The sequence below is a fragment of the Athene noctua genome, chromosome 5, assembly GCF_965140245.1.
Source record: "Athene noctua chromosome 5, bAthNoc1.hap1.1, whole genome shotgun sequence".
Lineage (NCBI taxonomy): Eukaryota > Metazoa > Chordata > Aves > Strigiformes > Strigidae > Athene > Athene noctua.
In genome coordinates, this window is record NC_134041.1 from 49,890,161 (window position 1) to 49,911,303 (window position 21,143).

General features: G+C 36.1%; 1 protein-coding gene across 2 annotated transcripts in view; it reads right to left on the bottom strand.

The window, feature by feature from the left end:
* Window positions 1-21,143, bottom strand: part of BTAF1 (B-TFIID TATA-box binding protein associated factor 1) — a 47,254-nt gene that overhangs the window by 14,432 nt on the left and 11,679 nt on the right. Inside the window, exons 4-21 of one of the 2 annotated variants that reach the window (XM_074907494.1) lie at window positions 18,452-18,598; window positions 15,959-16,122; window positions 15,527-15,663; window positions 14,765-14,876; window positions 13,444-13,512; window positions 10,860-10,949; window positions 9,287-9,382; window positions 8,859-9,035; window positions 8,164-8,304; window positions 7,918-8,042; window positions 6,728-6,848; window positions 6,547-6,651; window positions 6,160-6,309; window positions 5,427-5,569; window positions 5,111-5,285; window positions 4,422-4,625; window positions 1,938-2,364; window positions 693-883 (exon numbers count right to left, since the gene is read on the bottom strand). In XM_074907494.1, the coding sequence (XP_074763595.1) occupies window positions 693-883; window positions 1,938-2,364; window positions 4,422-4,625; window positions 5,111-5,285; window positions 5,427-5,569; window positions 6,160-6,309; window positions 6,547-6,651; window positions 6,728-6,848; window positions 7,918-8,042; window positions 8,164-8,304; window positions 8,859-9,035; window positions 9,287-9,382; window positions 10,860-10,949; window positions 13,444-13,512; window positions 14,765-14,876; window positions 15,527-15,663; window positions 15,959-16,122; window positions 18,452-18,598 (2,774 nt within the window). Of the gene's footprint in view, window positions 1-692; window positions 905-1,937; window positions 2,365-4,421; window positions 4,626-5,110; window positions 5,286-5,426; window positions 5,570-6,159; window positions 6,310-6,546; window positions 6,652-6,727; window positions 6,849-7,917; window positions 8,043-8,163; window positions 8,305-8,858; window positions 9,036-9,286; window positions 9,383-10,859; window positions 10,950-13,443; window positions 13,513-14,764; window positions 14,877-15,526; window positions 15,664-15,958; window positions 16,123-18,451; window positions 18,599-21,143 lie in introns of both variants that reach the window. The other variant, XM_074907493.1, reaches the window with a different exon arrangement.

Below are 21,143 nucleotides of genomic sequence, written 5' to 3' on the forward strand. Positions count from 1 at the left end.
CTTCCAATTGGTTCCAGTTCCAGGACGTCAGATACTATCAGTATAGGGACACCAAGAACAATGACACACTAGTAAAACTTCCCAAAAGCAATCAATACTTGATTTGTTATTAAGCACTTTCTCTTGTTCCCACCCTCTTCAGAAAAGTGGAATTGCTAAAACCCAAACAATTATGAAAAAAGCCCAGAGCATTGTTCAGGAATCACTGTCATGACTAGGATCTTATTAAAACACACATAAGTTTTATATGAATAGAACAGTAACAAAAAATTTAGCATATCAAGTGTGGAAGTCCCACGTTCATTCTAAAGCCAGTTACATTTCAAATACTGTTTTTAATGCTTCAGAGAATCCATCATACATCAAGATGACCAACACTAACATGGGCAATGGGACACAATCACAGCACAGTTTGGGAAATCCATTTGCATGGATTTGTACTGAGATATTAATATTCTGCACTAAATGAAAAATACTTTAGAAGCTGATAGTTTTTTAATGACACACTGAAAAGATTTAAAACATCATCACCACCAAACATATGCTGCTTGTATCACAAAATTTTACATCAACTCAGTTCTCATGAAAAGATCCTGGGCATCCCTATTATAACACTATCAAGCTCCTGTGAATTCAGTCATGGAAGGGATGGGCGGATGCTCGAGTTGCAAATACAATTTTTTGAAGTTTACCTCATCAAGTTCTGTAGGAATGCTTCCACTACTGCCAGCAGGGAGATCTGCAAGCGGGGCTTTTGGAGCTTTTGGAGTAGGACCTCGCCGACTTGTGATGGCAAAAGCAGCTTTCTGATGTCTATATAGCGTAATTATTCCCCTGTGCTTAGTAACTGTATGATGCATCCCATCTTTATCAGAGTTGGGCCCTAAAGGAAAAGAGAGAACAGCTGACAAAAGTTTAAGCTGCAGTTTCAAACAGAGGTGAAAGTGATAGCTACCTACAAGTCATCCACAGATCAAAACATGCTTTAAAAAACCGTAAGTGTCATCATCCTCAAGGACAGAAAAATTTAAGTACAGAGTAGAGTTACTCTGTTAAGAGCAAATTACAGACTTGGTGTGAAAATCAAAGTGTGCAAACTGCCATGTAAATTCTTATTCAGCAAGAAACACAGATAAAACTTCAGTCAAATATAAAGTTTGCACAAGTATTTTTTATATAAAACAACACGTTACATTCTAAAGTTTAAACAAAAATTTATGTTTCATGTCCTTTACAAGCAGTTCAAGACTTCTATCATGATATAATAGGAGATACCATCAGTATGTTTGAATTTGTTGATGTTTCTATACTAACCAGCTTAATTTTCAGATACGAATATTATTCTACTCTGAGATAAACTGTAACACATTCATTAAGAAAAAGTAAAATGGATAATGGTCAAACCTTAAAGCAGGCTAGAATCTTCAAGAGTATTAAGGTCTTAGTGCTGTTCATTCAATCCATACATTTTTAGCAAGGGACACTCATTTACAGAAAATCCATAACCACAGTGTGCACAGGATTATTTGTTCATTTTGAGCACTGTTCTCATCTTTTGCTATCTTACTATTAGCCTATGGAATGTAACATGTCAGACTTTTTTCTAACAGGCTACTCTAATTTCCATACTTATTCAATCAATGAAAATATTCATAACATATTTGATTTAAATGTGATCATAAGTGGATAATAATTGAACAATATATAACTGAAAATTGGAACTAAGGTCTTTTATACATAAATTTTCTGAAAACCACACGCATTATTAGTTGCTGTGTGTAGTTTAAAATACTTAAGTGAAAAAATTACTAATGAATGAAGACTCGATTTGGTAGCTTTTTAAAAACACTGAAAACGAGACTCAGTCAAATACTCATTTGTTAAGTTCAGAGGCAAGCAGACATATTTTAAGATCCTGGCAGTCTTAGATATCATACCTTTTGAGTTTTCATGGCCACTCTGAGGCTGTGCAGGACATGCTGCTAGTGGGGTAAGATGTGGATCTACACAAAGGGAGTTGCAGAGATTTTTTATAATCTTTGAGTTGGGACAAGGAGACCTTGTTGTACACTGCTGAAGTAACTTTGCTATACACAAAGCCACATAGTTTTGTACAAGTGTATTCTCCTCTTTTTTGATGGCTTCCATTAAGGGTTTTATAACAGGATTTAGTTTTTCTGGAAGTTGCTGCAAGTTCACAACTGCACATGCAGCAAATGTATGGACTCGCAGATGCAACACTTGCCATTCTTGATTTGTTTCTGTAACAGTCATTTGGACTTGCTGTCGTTTACTGTCCAACTGTTGTAGAATTTTAGGATTCAAAGTAAAGGATGATGTCACCTCATTGAAAACGGAAGTAACCTAATAAAAAGGAAGAAAAGTTACAAATCTGTTTCATTTACTGTAAAGTGGGATATCCTCTGAAAACTGGTTTTCATGGCAGAACACAAGTCACTTCACTAGGTATTATCATCTCCATTTTTCCAGAAAAGAGCAGGAAATGCTCCAGAATGTAGTTTCTGGAATCCTGAACTGCAGCTCAAGCGGAAAAATCAGGCATATTATCAACATTTCAAGTCTAGATTCCCAAAGCTAAAGAGGATTTTATATACCCCTCTCAAATTGAGATTGTCCTATATCTACCAGATATATCCAAATATTCTGGCAATATGTAAGCACACGACAGATAAGCAAAGGAGAACACGCCATGAGTATAAGAGGCCACAAAGGATGGGCAAGGTCCCATGCATGAGGAAGTTGTTTCTAAGGTGATTTTCTTTTGAGGAAAGAGACTAGGATAAAAATCCAAGCAAAAAGTCATCACAAGACAGTAGCTGCAGGACTTGCCATATCCTTTCCCCACTCACAACTGTCTAACTACTGTAGTTTAAATCTTTCACAGGAAAGAGATTAAAAGCCACATGGAATCATGGAAATGCTGAACTTACTCTACTGATAGGATAGTTAGACTCCTAAGTACAGGAAAAGTTAACAATTGTTGAGAGGGTTAGTCTGAGAGGGGTTTTTTGTTGGTTTTTGCCTTTTACTTTTAAATGTTCAGGTCAAGTCTTTCAACTATCAGACTTGTACTGCTTCATTCTATGGATATCTCAAGTTCTACTCCACATGACCTTGATGACTGGAACAACCAAAGGATGCAAAAAATCTGAATAGCAAGGAGGAACACAGGGTTTTTCTGTCTCATGCATGAAGACGCATACTACAATGAAGAGTAGGTCTGGTGTCTGTATTTCAAGAAAACCTGAACAGTTGAAAAGGGTGCAGAAGACAGCCATAGAAAATAGCAAATAGCTATAGAATGAGTCTTCTAATCCAGAATGATCTTTTGAAAAAACACGCATTATTCAAGCAGCCCTACTGCTGGCCTTGAGTAAACAGTTAAGATATATGAAAACTCCTGTACTTCACAGACAGCTCAGATGATTCTGTCTGGCTTTACCTTGTGAATTTATCCATTTTAGATGGTAGTCATAATCAGACTGGCCAAAAATCCTCTCAGACAGAATTATCTTTAACTTTAAAAATATGTTGAGATTTTCAGGTTAAGCTACTGCATACTACTACATATCTATTACCACCTGAGAATTTCAAGATTCATTGTGGCCATAACTGTACAAACTTAAAGCTCCTCTTATCTTGACCCTCAGCACCCCAGTAACATATACAAACCACATCCAGAATCCTAATCCCCCTCCTCAAGCCACACAACATCCACCACCATTCCTTCATCCCCCCAAATCTAAACACCCATCCCACCCCAGTTCCTTTTTATTTTGCAGGCTCCCAAACCCACAAGCTCTTCATTTACATCCTACCTCATCTGTCCATACTCATCTTTCTCTCTGCTTAAGAGGACAGTTTGGAAGAAAAACCTTTTAATTTGTTGCCAATATTAATGAGCTCTATTTTTGCTTACAGAGCTTTTCATGTGGAAAGCTACCTTTTATTAGCACATCTAACACTGATGTTTTCTGATTAAAAAAAGACAAAACAATTGAAAGGCCAGGAAAAAAATAAAAACAAATTAAGCTTGGGGGGTCAGGGGGGCAGGAGAAGGTCTAGAATTTACACAGTTTATTTACTAGTCTTTGGACAGTGGTTTTGAAGGAGTTCCAGCCTGCTTTGTTTTCTTCTGTGTCCATTTCAATAGTGAACCTCTACTTGGAATTAGAACACAGAACTACTTCTCCTGCTAAGTATCCACCTTGCATTCTACTCAATTTTTGGCATTGTCTGTAAATGCCACAGGGGAAGTGGCATCTATTACATCTCATGTTAAAGGATGTGTAAAGTCACCATATTATTTCTGAAAGTTACTGTCTGTGTAATAATTATGCTGAAGATGTATTTCAAGACAAGAACAGATTTGAAGGAAGGGCAGGCATGCCTCTACTTACCAGCTCATTAGCTTGATCTATTGTAAATACATTGCAGTTTACTCTGTTTCCAATGTCAATGTTTGCATCAGCTAACAATGAGATGAGTTGTTTACATTCATTCTGCATTCGCGTAAAAGGAACGGCAATTTCATCATAATAGAGATGTTCAGAAAGGACCCCAAGTAAACGAGGTTGCACACAAATGGCCACAGTTCTACACTCCTATAACAGGAAGAGACATAATTTGTATTTGTAAGTAATCACAATTTCTTTTGTTCGGTTTTGGGCACCAAACAGCACAATCTAGCTACAAAAATCCAGTCTCCAGAGGAACCATTAACACCTGAAACCCAGAATCTTAAAGATTATAAACAAAACCTTTGGTCTGCTACTAGAATGAAAGTGACAGTGAATACATGGAAAACCGTCATTTTAAAAGGAAGCACTAACCTTAGATAACATGCATCTTGAGAACAGACTTATGTGTAGAAGAAATGTGAATATATTTACCAATTCATATTCTGACAGTTGGTGCTTAGCTACAGGGTAATGTACTCCTCCATTGTCTTAATCAGTATTTTAGTATTTAGATGTATAAATGCCATTTGAGCTTATCAACTGAAATTTTATTTTGAGCTAAGTAGCAGACGATGAGCTGTGGATTAAGATAGTAAGTAAAATTTATTTTTGCTGCAGAAACATCCTACCTTTTGCAAGGCTGCCCACTCACAGATTACTAATGCAACACTAATCCTCTGCAAGGCAGATTTAGAATTCAAGTGGAAGAGCAGAAGCTGAGCTAATGATTCAGCTGGCTTTATTTCTTGAGTAACAGTATTTACACCTGGGTCACAAATGCAGCAACAAAGTGCTCCCAGCAACCTGACAAAAGGAGAAAGAAGAGTCACTTCAATATTACAACTACTCTGCAATTGATGATAATTATATTTTAGCAAAAGCACTATATAAATGAAAAAGATAAATTGCTTCTAAGTGTTTTTTGAAGATTTCCAGTAAACTGACTTTGCTGCCATCATCCGAGCTCGCATGACAACATAATCTCTGGTTGCTGGATCTTCTGCAATGCTGTCTGCTCCAGCAATATATTCCTGAATCACTTCTTTATTCTGGGTTTGACCTTGACGCAGTTTAGCGCCTGCCTTTTCCTATGGAATAAAGTTGGGAGAGGTTGAAAGTAAGTGTTTGCAATAGAATAGATGAATTCATATTCCATAACATTTCAAATAATCATCATACCCTGCAAAAGTTGGACTAAGACAGAACATTTCTTGGATAACAGGCTTCTTGAAGTAGTTAATCACTGTAAATCATCTCTCTGCTAGTAGTATTCTATGGTCCTATTAAATGTATCCTATGGTTTCTTCACTATGGTATTAAAACTAATACTCAACATACAGCTGATTAACTGAGTCCACATAGAAAAAAGGAAACCTCTTTAAGCATATTTTCAGAAATAATACAATGCTTTTAGACTTAACTCAGTCCTGCAAACAGATGGTTATGGAACCATGTAAATAAAGACTTTATAAAGACTTTGACAGAATTTTGAGTTCTCATAGCTAACCTGACAAGAACTATTTTGCTGTACAGACTTGATGTTTCTAAGATAGGTTACATTTAGAGTTGTAGAAAGGCACCACCACTCCCCTCTAACACCTTCAGAACATGTCTTCATATACAGCTAATCCACTTCCTACTTTCCCCAGAACAGTTAAGGAGGTCACATTTCACTTACTTTTGATCTGGTTTTTACTTCTAGCAACATGTTTAAATCAATGGGCAAGTGAGATGGCTGCATCATTAAGCAGAGCCAGGCTCCCATCCATGGACAAGCAGCTGCAACCACATACTGTACAGATGCCTTGTTTAACAGTTCCAGCCATACCTGGGGAAAGGCACATAGTGGAAATCATGACAATTTTGTATGTGGTCTACGTATGATTATGTATGTATGGATAAGCTGCAGGAACCATCCTATTCTATTTCACTCTATAATAGAGCTTCACATAGGCTAACTACAAAATAATTAACACACAATTATTTATCTGCAGAAAAGTGCAGAGGATATGAAAGAGCAGGATAAACAAACACTATATATCTAGGTAATAAATTGTGCAAATACCTTGTGAATAAGATCCAGAATTTCTTGGTTGCTTTCTAAGATACAGAATTGAAATATGTGCCTCAACATATCTTGCAGAATTGGGGTCAGCCATGTTGAAGAGCTCTGAAACAAGAGCATCATATAATCAAGTAGATTCCAATATATATCTTAGTAAAACACTGATAACTCCAATTCTTACCTGGTCTTGGGTAGACAGCAGTGTGAATAATGTTTCCAGTGCTGCTTTTCGCACAGAAGATATAGTATGGTGCAAGAATGGCCACACACGTGGGACCAAAACTGTGAGCGATTGCTGAATACTAGTACATGAAGGGAAGATGTAGAGGCAGTAACAGGGATAAAAAAAACAAAAAACACAACACACACACAGAGCTAAGTTAATTTTGTTTATCCACAGTCATAAAATTTTATTCAAAAGCAAGATTTTTTAAAAAGAGCTTATTGCATATGCTTGCTGATTTTAAGTGAGGGATCAAGTTATTACAGCATAAACATTTAAAATAGTTTGAGTCAGTGTCTTTTTTTCAGAAAAATATCAGTTTTTTTCTTATTGGTGTAAAGAACTAGTCAATTCAAGTACATGTTTTTACCATGTTGTTTCCCAGACTATACTTTGAGATTTGTTCAACTATTTAGAAAAAAGTTGTTTTGTTTTTTAAATTTATTATTAGGCATTTATGAATTTAGAAATAATTTAAAACAAGCTTGGATCTTTTGTGCATGAACCTGCACATCAACTGATTCAAGTAGTACACACTGCATTAAAGATGGCAGTGATAAAACTTAATTTTTAATTTTGGATTTGGACAAAAACCAGCTTCAGCAGTGACAATCATACAGGATGAGAAAGGTAAGATGTGTAAAACATTTATCTTAAGTGCAGATGCTCTGAGTTTACCATACGTATTATGAAAAGTGTTAAGATACTAACGTGCAATTCCTTTAATTTGATAGAATCTGAAACAGCGAGGAACTAGACATTGTCTTCAACAAGTCACAGAATTTCTGGCTGTACTATTGATGTTAATTTTGAACAACTAGTTTGTGGGTAGGACCACTACATGAGCAGAGACAATATCCTTTACTAAAATACCCAAGATGAATGGAGAGAGAAAAGGGGTGGGGAAAAATCACATATAAACAGTGTCTAGTACCTTTTAGTTATTTTGTTGCCTTTTACTAATGCAACGAAAATAGAAGCACTGTCCTAACCTTCACTTTAAGGAAAAGCAAGAGTAACATTACAATACTGACTTAAATCAAGGATCTCCTTGGCACGTGACTTGAAAGCAAATTTGCTTAGTCCAATTTGAAAATAACTGTACAGTCAAACCTGCAATACTGAAGCAATACTATTTAAAAAGTTACCTGCATTTGCGGACCTGAGGATAAGTCAGAAGGGAAGAAAGAAGGATCATGATACTGTTTGTGGAAGCTGTCAAGTCATCCAACTCCAGAAGTGCATCCCACAAGGTATTAAGAATAAAAGGCACCTACACAAATAAGCCAAAGAGGTTATCATACCAAAAAAAAACCAAACAAAAAAGAAAAATCCAAGTGCTTACTGTAAGTGTTAATGTGTTTGCTCAGACCAAAAGTGAACAATTCAGTCACCTTCTGAGACTGAAGCTGGACCAGGCTTTCCACTACTGGTACTAAAGATGCTGCAGCAACAGCTCGAACATCATCATCCAGATCTTGCAGACCTTCAATTATTGCAGGCAACACTTTAGGCAATAAAGTGTTGATCATGTCCTGTCAAAAAGATCAAAAGCATTTTTAGACTTAAAAATCATATAATGCCCCAAGCTACTAAGATGTACTCAAGCGTGTAAATAAAGCTGTTTGTTATATAAAACAGAAGCTACGGGTCCAAGACTAATCTAAATACTGTAAGTTACCATTTATGAAGTAAAACCTAGGTTATAAATTTGAATGAACTGTAACTTAGCTCAATTTTGGTATAAGCAAAGCTCAGTGTTTGCAGAATAATACCATGAACATACTAATACTCTTGTAGCACTCAGCTCTGTTATCCTCACACAAGGAAGTATCATTACAAGCACAGTCTCTATCTATAATGTTTTGTGCAAGTAATTTATCAAGTTACAACAGCGCAACTTTGCTATGTACTTGCAGATTTCTGCAGCCTGGATATAAAAATGCAGTCACACATCTTATAGTCCACATGAGGCTGCAGTGCAAACAAGCTTGCTTTAGCATACCTATCCAACGTTCAGCCACATCCTCAACTTTGAGCAGAGCTTATTTTTCCAAGGTTCTCTGCAATTTGTCATGAAGGTTATTACCTGACGTACTGCCAAAGCGTACTTTATTCCTAGGAGACCACCATGTCTTACTTCCCACTGTTCCTGTGTGAGCAGCTTCAGGAGAACATCCACTGTTTTATGAACTCCAGTCTCATTCATATGTTTCAACACTACTCCCAAAGTCTGAGCACAAGTCTCACGTACCGGTGCTACCACCTAGAATAAAGTAAATGATAAAACAGATATTTCTGTTTAAAATTTGACTTAGAAAGAAACCAATACGAGTACAGTCAAATGACCAAAACTGTTATACAAAAGGTAAGGTTTATGTATCAGCTACTTGTAATAAGCATCTGTGAGCAATTACAACAGGCACATGCAGTAGCACTGTACAAAGCATAGCTGATCTGCTGCAATAGCTCCTGCAGAAGCCTGCTGATCTACCTGTTCATTCAGAGACAACTTACTTCATCTGAAACGAAGTCTCCAAATCTGTCTAATGCAAACACACAAAGAAGTCTAATAACCAAGTCTTCTAGCCACTCTTGATGCTGCTGAATCATCTGTAAAAAGAGAAAAATTGAACACCTTGACTATATTTATTCACTAAGATTTCTGACGTACTTGCTTTACCTAAAATGTATATAAAAGATATGACAATATATGTTTAAACTGACTGAATAGTCATGTTGCACAGATAGTCAAGGCAAAATAGTCAGCACTAATTCAGTTCACCTGGTTTATTACAAACATCCTATTGTTTTCTTAAAAAAAACACATGATAATTTATCAAAAGGCTAGAGAGCACCTTATAGACACATAATTTTATCCCTAGATAGCACATAAAGGTAAGGGTGTTCAGATAATTTATACTGACTAATATCAACACATCCTAGGCAAAACAATTAGTATGTGTTTGAAGAATATTTACAAATAAACTATGAAGCACTACTTCTTCACTGTGGGAGACCCAGTGAAAGGAAATTGCTTTTCAGCCAAATCTCCTTCAGATGGAACAAAGTGATTTAGATCAAGCTTGTCTTGAAGCTCTGGCCTCTGTTAGAGACCCAATTGCTCTGTAACTCTGAGTCTCAGAGCAGAAGCCCCATAAAAACAACTGCTCAGGTATCATCTTTCTCATCTCCACTGTTTGCCTACTAGATCACCACTTCCCTTGAAAATATTTTCATGAACAAAACTTTCATCATATTACAGATTTCATATTCCCATATCAAAAGAATTATATCCTGCATATAGCATGCAGAGCAGCCTTTGAAGCTAGCCTGAAGTACACGTACTCCTTCCCTAAATAGTTAAGAAACACTTTTAAGTATCTTATCATTGCAGTGTGTGTTATTACTACCCTGCAATTTCCATGGAACAAATGCTACTTCACATGGAAGCAAGAAAGGATAGTAGCTTTTGCCTGAAGTAGCCTGACTTACATTTATTAAACATATTCTTCAACATGCTCTAAACCACAAGCTCTTCCAGCTGCTTTTACAGCAGGGAAGTTAGTATGAATGCAGATGGGATTCATTATTAGTAAACAAGTTGTTACTGTCAGGATATTTTAAAAAAGTGTTTTCCTTTTAAACAGACTATTTAAATACTTTTTCTCACCATAACAAAGCAAGCAGATCAGTAAGAGTCACCTACTTAAGTGAATAAACTAGATGGTCTGAGACACTTCCCTGGTTACGTAATCAACCTGTCAATTCTGTTTCAGCACATCCTTACCATAACCTGAAAATTGTATTTTCTAGTATGGAAGCTAGTGTTTAGTAACTTTACACCCAGTTGACATATTAATGGCTGCTTGCTTATACGGTAGCATTGTTTTTTGTACTGGCCTTTTAAAAAGAATGTAAACATTTAATCAGTGCATACAGCAATCTCATCCAGATTATTCTGAGCTGACAAATCTCAATTTATATTCTCCCAGATCACTTATCTCCTGCAAAGCTCAAGTATTTTAAAAAGTCTGTTTTCTCAACTTCATTTAAGATAGGTGTTCGGTCTACATGCCTGGAAACTCACCTCTTCTAAAGAGCTATCTCCCATTTTACCACCACTTTTACCATGAGCTTTAAGTATCTCTCTCAGTCCAGTACCTGCACCGTGTCGAACCTAGAGAAGTGAAATAAAAAGTCAATTTTTAAATATGTAGGAATGGAAGATAAAAACCACACTTAGTAACTGAAACAATACTACTTTATTCTTAACGGAGACATTTCAAGTGCTGCAGAGTTAGTGGTACTTAAGACTTGTGGGAAAGGGTAGTATCAAATCATACACTTAAATACTAATCTGTCCAATCTGTTATTTTCCTAAGTATTTGCCATCTTACAGACAGAAGCAATTAAGAATTGCCTCTATTTTTTAACACAGAAGATAGTTACATTTGCAGTAACGTAGCCAATACAGTTTGCATTTAGTTTTACCTCACTACGTTAAAAGATGCTGGTTTTCAGAGAAAGAGCAACTAGAAGATACTACTGGGTTTAGTAAGTTTATAAGCTAAAGAATAAGCAATATTCTAACATTTTAAAACACTTCATGTTTTTCTTTGTTACATGTTACATTTACATTTCTTTACAACTCTATTTTTTAAACGGTTTGGATCACCACTGAGTATTTTGGGGTCTGCAAAACAAATTTCTGAGAATTACTATTCTGCATTGCTTTCAAACCTGCCTTGCTTGGCTAATTTTTAAAAAGTAAATGAACAAGTGATATGTGAAAGCAAGTTATAGCCATTTGTATGTTACCACTTAACATTAACAATTGAATACACTAGGAAGTTTTGGAAGTGACAGAAGACCAGTAGAAATATGTGCTATAGACACATCTGTTTCTGGTATTTTGATACCTAACTGGACTAGTAATTGGGTAACCAAGAAAAGCCAACTCAACAGATATACAGGAAGTTGCAAACGCAAAGTTCTGAACCAGGTTTTCATTGAGAGGCCTTTATATAAGTTAGAGCAGAACTTAAGTCTTTTTTTTCCTTTAACGGCACTTCATATACATGCTTGTTTCTAGCAGAAAATTATTTTATTTAACTTCATGATAGCAACAACTAGAACCAAGCAGTTGGTAGGTCCTCCCTTCATCGGATGCCAAAATGCAAGCATACACATCCCCTTAAGTACAGCTCAGTGGCTGTTGCTAAAAGCTATAAACAAGCCATAAAAACCAGAGAGCCTAGTCTTAAAATTCTAATTGTTCATAATACATCAATCATTTGTTTATTTGGTCCAAGATTGCTTATGATCCAGTTTTTACAAGGCAAAAGAGGAAAACTTTGCTAGTTATCTTCTCGGCTTCTACAAACACAAACCAGCAAGACAGACAAATGTATAAACAAAATACCAATAGTAGGATTCATCTTCCCTGACATCAGCTGCCTATAAGCTAGGTAAGCACTCTGAACTAGTCATCCAGGCTACATCCAGACATTGCAAGAAGATGCCAGAAAGCCATTTTATAAACATGTATTTTGAGAAAGGTTAACCTGTTTTTCATCCAGAACAAACTATAATAATGATTCTCTATTGATCTACTTCCTTAAGATGTGTGCGCCCTGTATCAAATGTACTAAGCAAGCTATGAGAATGCCTACGTTCCAGAACACAACTGGACTTTGGCTTCAACTGCAAACAGCCTGCTTTCAAATAGGGTGAGGCTTATTAGCACAGACACAGTGATGTGCCACATAAATATAATTATCCTTTCTCTGAGCCCAAAATAATTGTGCTGGCTGCATATGATCTATATTTCCAAGTCTGAGGTCAGTATGGACAATTTACTATCACTGAAACTGTGCTACAGATATATCTAAGTATGTTATAGTTGGTGTTAACATTTAATCTTTCAAATGACCTGCTTTTTTATTAAAAACCTCAAGTTAGCTGATAACAGTTATCTCCATCTTCTGCTCAAGGAAGAGAGACCATGGTCAGCTACTTGAAATTTTTGCTTGGAACTGGTATCAAAGTTTGTGGGAAATAGTATGAGGATTGAATAAAAGCGTGAGCAGAACAGGTTTTGAATCCTGAAACTAAGTTGCCTAGGCAAACAAATATATAGTTTTTGTAACTTATTTACCATCATTCTAAAGTAAGTTAAAAGTTCCTTTTTATAAATGAACAACTAGCCTAACCCCTGTTACCAAACAAGTGATCCTCCCCCAATCTCTACGCTTAGCATGAAACAAACATGTCACAGTTGTCAGCAACAGACTCACACAATATTCCTCAAACCAATGATGAATCCAAGACTGGTTTAATTGCTTCATCTTTTTGACCACAGATTCATGCGCTTTTATTTTGCTTGAATTTCAGTGCTTCCAAAATTCTCTTACAATCACTACTTTCCATGTCTTTCCCATTCTCCACTTGAGCATGCATCTGTTTTAATTTCCCCTTTAAGTAAGTCTTAAAAAACACGTAAGTTCTCTAAAGGCAGGTTTGTCTTGGCTATGTAATCTGTATTTATAATTGATATAATTTTTTATATCTAGCAAAACACTCTAGTCCTACGCATGCAATTTTTGTGCTTTTGTTGAAGTCTTTTTTAAAAAAAATCTAGTTACACCTTAGATACTGCACATGTGTCTTACCTCCCAAGAAGGGTTAAAAAGATCATTGCACACCTCTTCACAAAAGCTTTCCAAAGGCCATTCATTTGCCTAAATTCATAAAGAAATGTTCAAGTACAAGATTAAAAGAGAAAGGGATCAGGAAAACACTTCTTATATTGTACACCACTTAAGTACGTGAAGATAACAAAGACCTTCAAAAGCTTAAGTATTTTTCTTTGTTACTGGACAGCACTGAAGAAAAAACATCTTCCACACTTCAGAAACTTTGCACTGGATCTTTTAAACAGCTTATGAAGTTAAGTTTGTTAGTAGTGTAACATCTTCTCTATGGCAATTAATTTTGAAGTTCTGGAATTCAATCCCCCTTTAGGAACCATATTAAGGCAGGAAATTATGCAAATCCCCAGTGATTCTTTATATTTATGAACTTTGCCTTTAAAGAACACAACAGGCAAGTCTCAGTTAGAAATTACACTACGTCATCAAATGGGGTCAATAAATCCAGCAATGAACACCACCCTTTTCAAAACATTCCACATTTTTGAAAACCAGAACCATATCCACTATCCTAACATTTCATACAAGGAAACCAACATGACTGTGGAAGAGAAATTACGAGTAAGTTCACACCACCACAAACAAAGCATTTGAAAGGCTAGCAACCAGCAGCTCTTCAGCCTGCAGTTATAATTAATCTCTCAAATTAATTTCATTGTTTCACAACTAAGAGTTTAATTACTAAGCTAGGCCTGGAAAAATCTCATTTTTGTAGAATACAGACTAATCAATAAAGTCTCAGCAAATAAACTTCTATGTACCATTTGTATTTTGGTATAACATTTCTTACAATTTTTCAGCTTTTCGTCTATTGAAACAAATGCAAGTGTTTCCAAGAATAAGGTAATTGTTTAAATCTTCAACTACTAAAGATAGAACTTAATTCTAAACTAAGCCTAATTAAAGTAAGGCTAAGATTAAATAAAGTTTACATGAACGTTTAGATCAAATTATTTATGGCTCAGTGTAATCCTATCATCTAAGTGTTTAGCACAGTTTTACAGTTTAATAACCAGGTCTGACACCTGCAATCCACCTACCACGTTCATTTGGGTCACAAACTGCTACCAACAGATTAAATGTGTTTTCTTCTTCAATACTATACACAGTTTGAAATTCATTTGCTTCATTACATATAAAAGCAAGCTGGCAATGGCATTCTTTAATTCTCTTAATGCTAAAATTGCTAAAGAATTTTGGTGCATAAAGGAGTTTTGTTTTACATTACTCTGATGAAAAACTAAATTATCATTCCTGCTAACAGCAGAACAATACATCATACCTCTTCTGGAGCATTTTCTACCAACGTTTTTGAGTCTGTGGCAGGCTGGTTGATGACAACATTTGTAACTTTTCTTCTCTTTTCTTCTGGTTCGCCATCAGTGCTATCATTGCTGAGAGGGAAAAAGCGTAAGTTTATGAACAGAAAGTATGCTTTAGGGGAAGTAATTACTTCTACGGCTGAAGTCTTCAGATAGAATGAAGTGTAGCAAGAATACAAAACAAAGAGGTTTAATGCTGAAATCGCAAAACGGGTAAGTTTACATGTAAAAAAAAAATTCAGTGAGGAGACAGGAGAATGCTGTCCCAAATTGGCAATCCTTCTCAGCCTTTTGCAAGAAATACAGAAATTCTTAATGAAATCAAGGAAAGATAATTTTGTTTACAGCTTTTTATAAGCACAGTAGGTACAATACTCTGTTCCTATAAAGTACAGCAAGGAACACAGCATGCATCAGAAAGTTATAACTGAAATTTCTAGTTATGTTCTTAAATCCCTCATTTTCATGGACTATTCTCAAGCCATATTTAATGACAGGGACAAGCCACAAATTTAACTGTACCACCCTAGTATTTCAAGATCCCTCTGAAGCTAGGTCCTTAATGAAGCTCTATTGGGAAATAAGTACAGCCCACAAGCATTTTACCATCAGCACAATCAGCATGTAAACGATTAAGATGCAACAACTGTAGGAAGTTTTTCAACAGATAAATCACAATCCCAGTTTAACTGAAATAAAAGCAAACCAGTTCACTATTATACCTTTTCTCATTAGCTTCCACTGCATCCCTGGATCTCTGCTTCGCAAATAGCTTGGCCATTCTTTTGGCTTTATTCTTTTGTCTACTGCTCATACCAGCTCGAAATTCTGAGTCAATTAACTCAGCAGCCTGAAGAGTCTGAAAGAGAAGTCATTCACCATCAGTTCTTCTTACAATGAAGGTCCTGAAAAATCCTCAAACCCACATTGCTCTCAACTTCCCCAACCCTCCATCATTTCCAACTCAGAGCAGCAGTTTGCCATCAAATAATCTAATATGCAAATACACGGCATAAGATTTCAGAAAATCAGTGCATACCATATTAGAAGTTGATCCTCATACTTAAAATATTATGATTATAACTGCAGAAGCACGAATAAAGCAAACCCACTGTATTACTCCTGGCAGTCAAACAGCCCGAGGTTTTACCTACAGGTTGTTTGTTTACTAGTGAAACTGAAGAAGGAGAATAGTCCAGATCTTCATCATTGAACAGATCTTCAGTATTCATCCCAATTGCAGCACCCATATCTAAGCCGAGTTTCTTTTGTAACAGTTTTCTCTGTCGCGCTATCCTCTCTTTAGGATCAATTTCACCTTAAAAAAAAGTTTTTAGAAAAAGAGAAGATGTGTCACATTTCCAACCATATGCATTATTGAAGATTTGATCAATGAAATAATGTAAGAAAGCTAAAAGTTACAGAATTAGTTGTACGTGGCTAATACATCAATACAATCTTTTAAACCAAATCATACTGATTCCTAGGAAGGCTTTGTCTGCCGCTGAAGCTATACTAGTACTTAAAATGAAATCAATTTAAGCAGAAAAGAGCTCCCATGAAATTCATTAAATTACACTTATTCTGCAGAAGTAGAAAATAAAGTTTTTCCTGAATTTTTAGGAAAGTGCACTTTGAAAGGAACGAATTAACACACTAAAAAAAAATAAATCTAGCAACTGATTCAAGAACTAATGCTTTTTCACTAAGCACATGCATCCTTGTGGGATCTGTTGACTTGGCAGTCTGGGTTTTTGATTGTGGGGGTTTTTTGTGTGGTTTGGTAGTGGTGTTTTTAAGGTTTCTTTTTCTTCTAAACTTCATCTTCTGTTGGGAAACACAGACCTAAGAATTAAGAGTCATCAATAAAACCCCTCAAATCATATTCAATCCAATATCCTCTACTAAGCTAGGTTGAATTTGAACCTGTTTTCCTTGAAAACATTCCTCCTTATAAAATGCACTAGACCCAGGTTTCTCCTTCTGCCCATACTAACTCCTGATGGCAATGTAAATTGAAGCATAAGCATGATTCTCCTAGGGTGACTGAGTCTGTTAACAATCTTATCCTCAAGCTTCATACATCAAGGAAGGTTTATTTAGGAAGTTAACAGAAGCCATCTCAAGAATGTTATGAAGCTTCAACCGTAATTACCAAACATCTAGCCTTTGGAAGCATCCATATTTACATAAAAAAAATTAGAAGACTTTAGTGCCCAAATAGAATAAACCCTCCAAGTAAAACAAAACTTGTAGCTTTTAGTGCTGTCAGACTTGATTCTCTTTTCACATGTGCAGTATGGAAACCAGTGAGTAGATTGGAGTTTTTTGGTCAAATATCTGCACAAACTTCTAAGTAGGTGACCAATACTGGCAGAATTTTGGAGTATACAGCAGGTTGAGTAGTAATTAGTAGTTAATTATATCTATGCCAAAGCCTTTTTTAAAAATTGCATTTACTGACAAGCAGAGAAAAACAAACTTCCATTCTCTAGAGTTCATTTTATGAACGAATGTCAAAGACTTCTAATTCCAAAGATTATTTAACTTGCTTTACGTCCAATTCATATTGACTATTTAATTGAAAAGTAAAGCTGCTACAAAATGCAGAAGAGAAAGCAGCCTTTGCACATTTTCACACCAGTTAAAAGAAGCAGCAACTAAAGCTATTTTAGTTTCAATTTCTTATTTTTTGATACTTTTATTTTAATTCATAAAATTATTTATGTGCAATTATAAGACACTGGAATAAATATCAGACTTCTGTGAACTAAAGTGTCCTATTCTATTTGATTTCTGAACAGGCAAGGTTTCATTAGAAGATATGAAACTTGTACACCTTATTAATCTAGCATCAAACATGGCAAGCAATAAAATAGCAGCAAGGCTTAACAGACAGGATACTGCTTAAGTGTCAGGAGCCACAGGTTCTGTTCCTTATTGAGCCAGTGATCTGTGTACTACACAGAACACCTCACACACAGGGAACAAGTGATTCAGGGCTATGCAGTCAGAGCAGATTTTTATCTATAGCATCATTCCATTTAGTGCAGTAACTGGAAGATGGACTGAAATTAGAGCAGTAGAGTAACAGCAAAAAAACCCCTTAGATTAAAATAATTCAGTACTATCACACTGATGTAAACCAACTCTCTCAGCTAAAAAGTTGCAGAAAGATATCAGACAAGTCACTTGAAACAAAAGACATCACCCAGACGTCGTATTTTCCATGCAATCTTTCTATATTTGAAACCTTTCAACCTTTAAATAAGCCACATCCTACTACTGTATTTGGGGACACTGTTTTAATGAAAAAGTGGTAATAGTTTCTGCACCTCTTAAAATAGTGCACAGAAATTTTACAGCCTTTAACAATTCTTTTTCTGCTCCTTCTTTCAGGTTTCCACTCTCCTCCCTGTACACATACTAATTCTGATAAGAAAAAAAATCAAACAAACAATACACCCCTCAAAAATATCATTTTACTTGAGAAAAATAATACAAACCAGTTCCATTGCAGAATATTTTCTTCCATTATTTTCTAGCATTCTGAGAAACCATGGATGACTAGACTTGTAATATTGCCACAACAAGCTTTTTCAAAATCAGTAAGTTTTCTTGTCTGCAAGTAAAATATAAAAATATACCTGATTTATCATCTTGGACTTCAAATTCTGCACCAGCAGATCCAAGAAGAGATGCACCATGTTTTAACAACCGACATATATCAAATCTGTCAAAACGCAACCGATCTGTTGAAGGTGACTCTTCCATAGGACTTTCTGAGCCTGGTTCTAGATAGGACATGGAAAATAATATTAAGGACAATGTGATGAAATTTTTGTTCAAAGATCTGACAGAAGATTAAGCAAGAGGAAAAGAATTTCTCTCCTCCAAAGGAATCATCAGACATACAGCTTTTTGATTCACAAAGTGTAAAGACTCCATTTCATACAGACAGACTGAAAAAGCTCACTTACACACTGAGTCGAAAAAAATCTAATATTTTTCTCTTGATAAATTTAGCTTTACAAAATCTTGTACGCTGACATACCACTAGGGCTTCTCTGTACACATACAGCCAACTTGCCGTCTGAGCTGCATATGGCTCACAAATAGTTCAAACAAGTATCATGCCAACACTGTATCATATCACCAACAGCCAAGCACTCCTCATATGGAAGCTGGAGAGTAGTCTTAACAGGTATGGGAGCTGCCAAGGGCTGCTGAAGACTAGTTATCAGCTCATCTCAAATCCAGTTGCAGGTATAGTGCAGTTCAATACTGATACAGAAGAGATTTGTTCCTCACAGAGTGTCTTATTTCCTGGTTATGAATTAGGTTCCAATATATTCCCTCCCCTCAGCACTCAAAGATTAGTGTGTTTTGTGGATCCTAGTAACACGCAGCTTTGCATCCAAGAAGACTGGCCATTCCTACATAACTCAACACCCTTACATGCTGAATTACAACCAGCAGCATAAATACAATTGTTACCAAAAAGAAATACAGACCTGAAGAAAAAGTTAACATTTCATTACACATATATGAAAAGACAAGTCATTTATAGCAAGTCTAAGAACCTAAATGCAACCAAACCACTGTAAAATGTGTATTTACTGAATCAAACAATTTAACTGAAATAAAAGAACCAAATGTCTGCATAGCCAGTTAGCCCTGTTAAATGCTACTTTTTTCTCACACATACATAATTACCTTTTTAATTTCATATCTGATAGGCAGATACGCAAGAACTAGACAATGCATGTAACCCATCATTCAAAACAGCTGCTGTACTCAAAGACTGACAGGTTGCCCAACTCCAATGTGCAAAAGGACTGCTAGAAGTAATTCTTGGAACTAGACTGGTGATATTAACTTCTATCCTTGGTAAGGTACTGGAGTCTATAAAGAAAGTTATTAAGTATATGGGTAAATACGATTTCCTGGGAAAGAGTCAGAATGGCTCCTGAAAGAAAAAAATCATCATTAACCTGATTATCAGTTTCCTTAAAGAGCTCCAACAAGTGGATGAAGGGAATCTGGTGGACATAATATATTCAAAAGCTTTTCACAAGGCTTCATATAAAAAAATTGAAGGAACTAAATTACATGGAACTGGGGAAAACATCCTTTTACAGCCTGAAAAGTGGTGAAAGACAGATAGAAGTTAACTTCTGAGTGAGTCCTTCAGGGATCAGTGTTGCCTCCAATTCTATCGGTCTTTAGCAACGGGAAGGAAATTTCACTATGCGCTCTTCTACCAGGCATGCAGATGACACTAAAGCTCTTCTGGGTAACCAGAAGTCACAATGGTACTATGTAATCCAAGGACTCCCAGAACATACTAATGGACAAAGGCAGAAAAGGTGCCAAATGAACAACCTAAACCATGCCTACACAACACTGAATTCAGAACTGGCAATTAACATTCAGTAAAGATCTTGAAGGCACTTCTGGCAGTTTTCTGTATTCACCAGCTTACTGGGCAGTGACAGCCAAAACAGCCAACTAAGTACTGGGCATCATCAGGAAGGACACTGAAAACATGACAAAGCACATCATTTTGTCACTATGTATAAATATGAGTACTCTAAGAGATGTAGATACACTGTAAGCCATTCTGTGCATCCAGAAGAGGACATGAGTAAGAAAGTACAGAGGAGAACAAAGTTATCTGAAAGACAAAGCAGCTGTCTTGTGAGGAAAGACTGAAGAGACAGCAATTCTTCAATCTGGAGAGAAGTTGTTGGAGGAGAGCAAATATGATGGTTTACAAATATAAAGGCAGTAGATAAGACAAATGCAGAACTTGCTTGACAGATTCTATAGCAGCAGAACCAGGAGGCACTCAACAAAACAAAAATGGGATCACCAAAAACAGGTGAGAGTTTTGTTGTTGGTTTGGGTTTTTTTTAAACAGTGAATTTCTGGAACCTGTGCCACATAAGGTTGTGAACATAGTGCCAGCAGATTTAGACAAAAATCACTGACAATAGGTTCATAAGTTGATAACAAAAGCAACTCCCACATCCCTAACATGACAGTTTCAGATGCAAAGTGAATACAAATAGAACAGACTTCAGCAAGCTGCCATTTCACCTCACTCAGAAAGGTGCTTTGAGCAATGGAACAGAGAAACAAAACAGTGTCTGTAAAGTATCATGACAAAGTTAATTGGTTAAAAGTTTTGCCATTTTACTAGTTATTGTTCCTTTTATTTATAAAAGTTTTATGAGAATACAGAGCACAAGCATGGGAATCTTTGACGAAACAAAGGTCAGGCACACTGTTCTAACTGGGTATGAACATCTAAAGCCAAAGAGGTTTACTACAGGC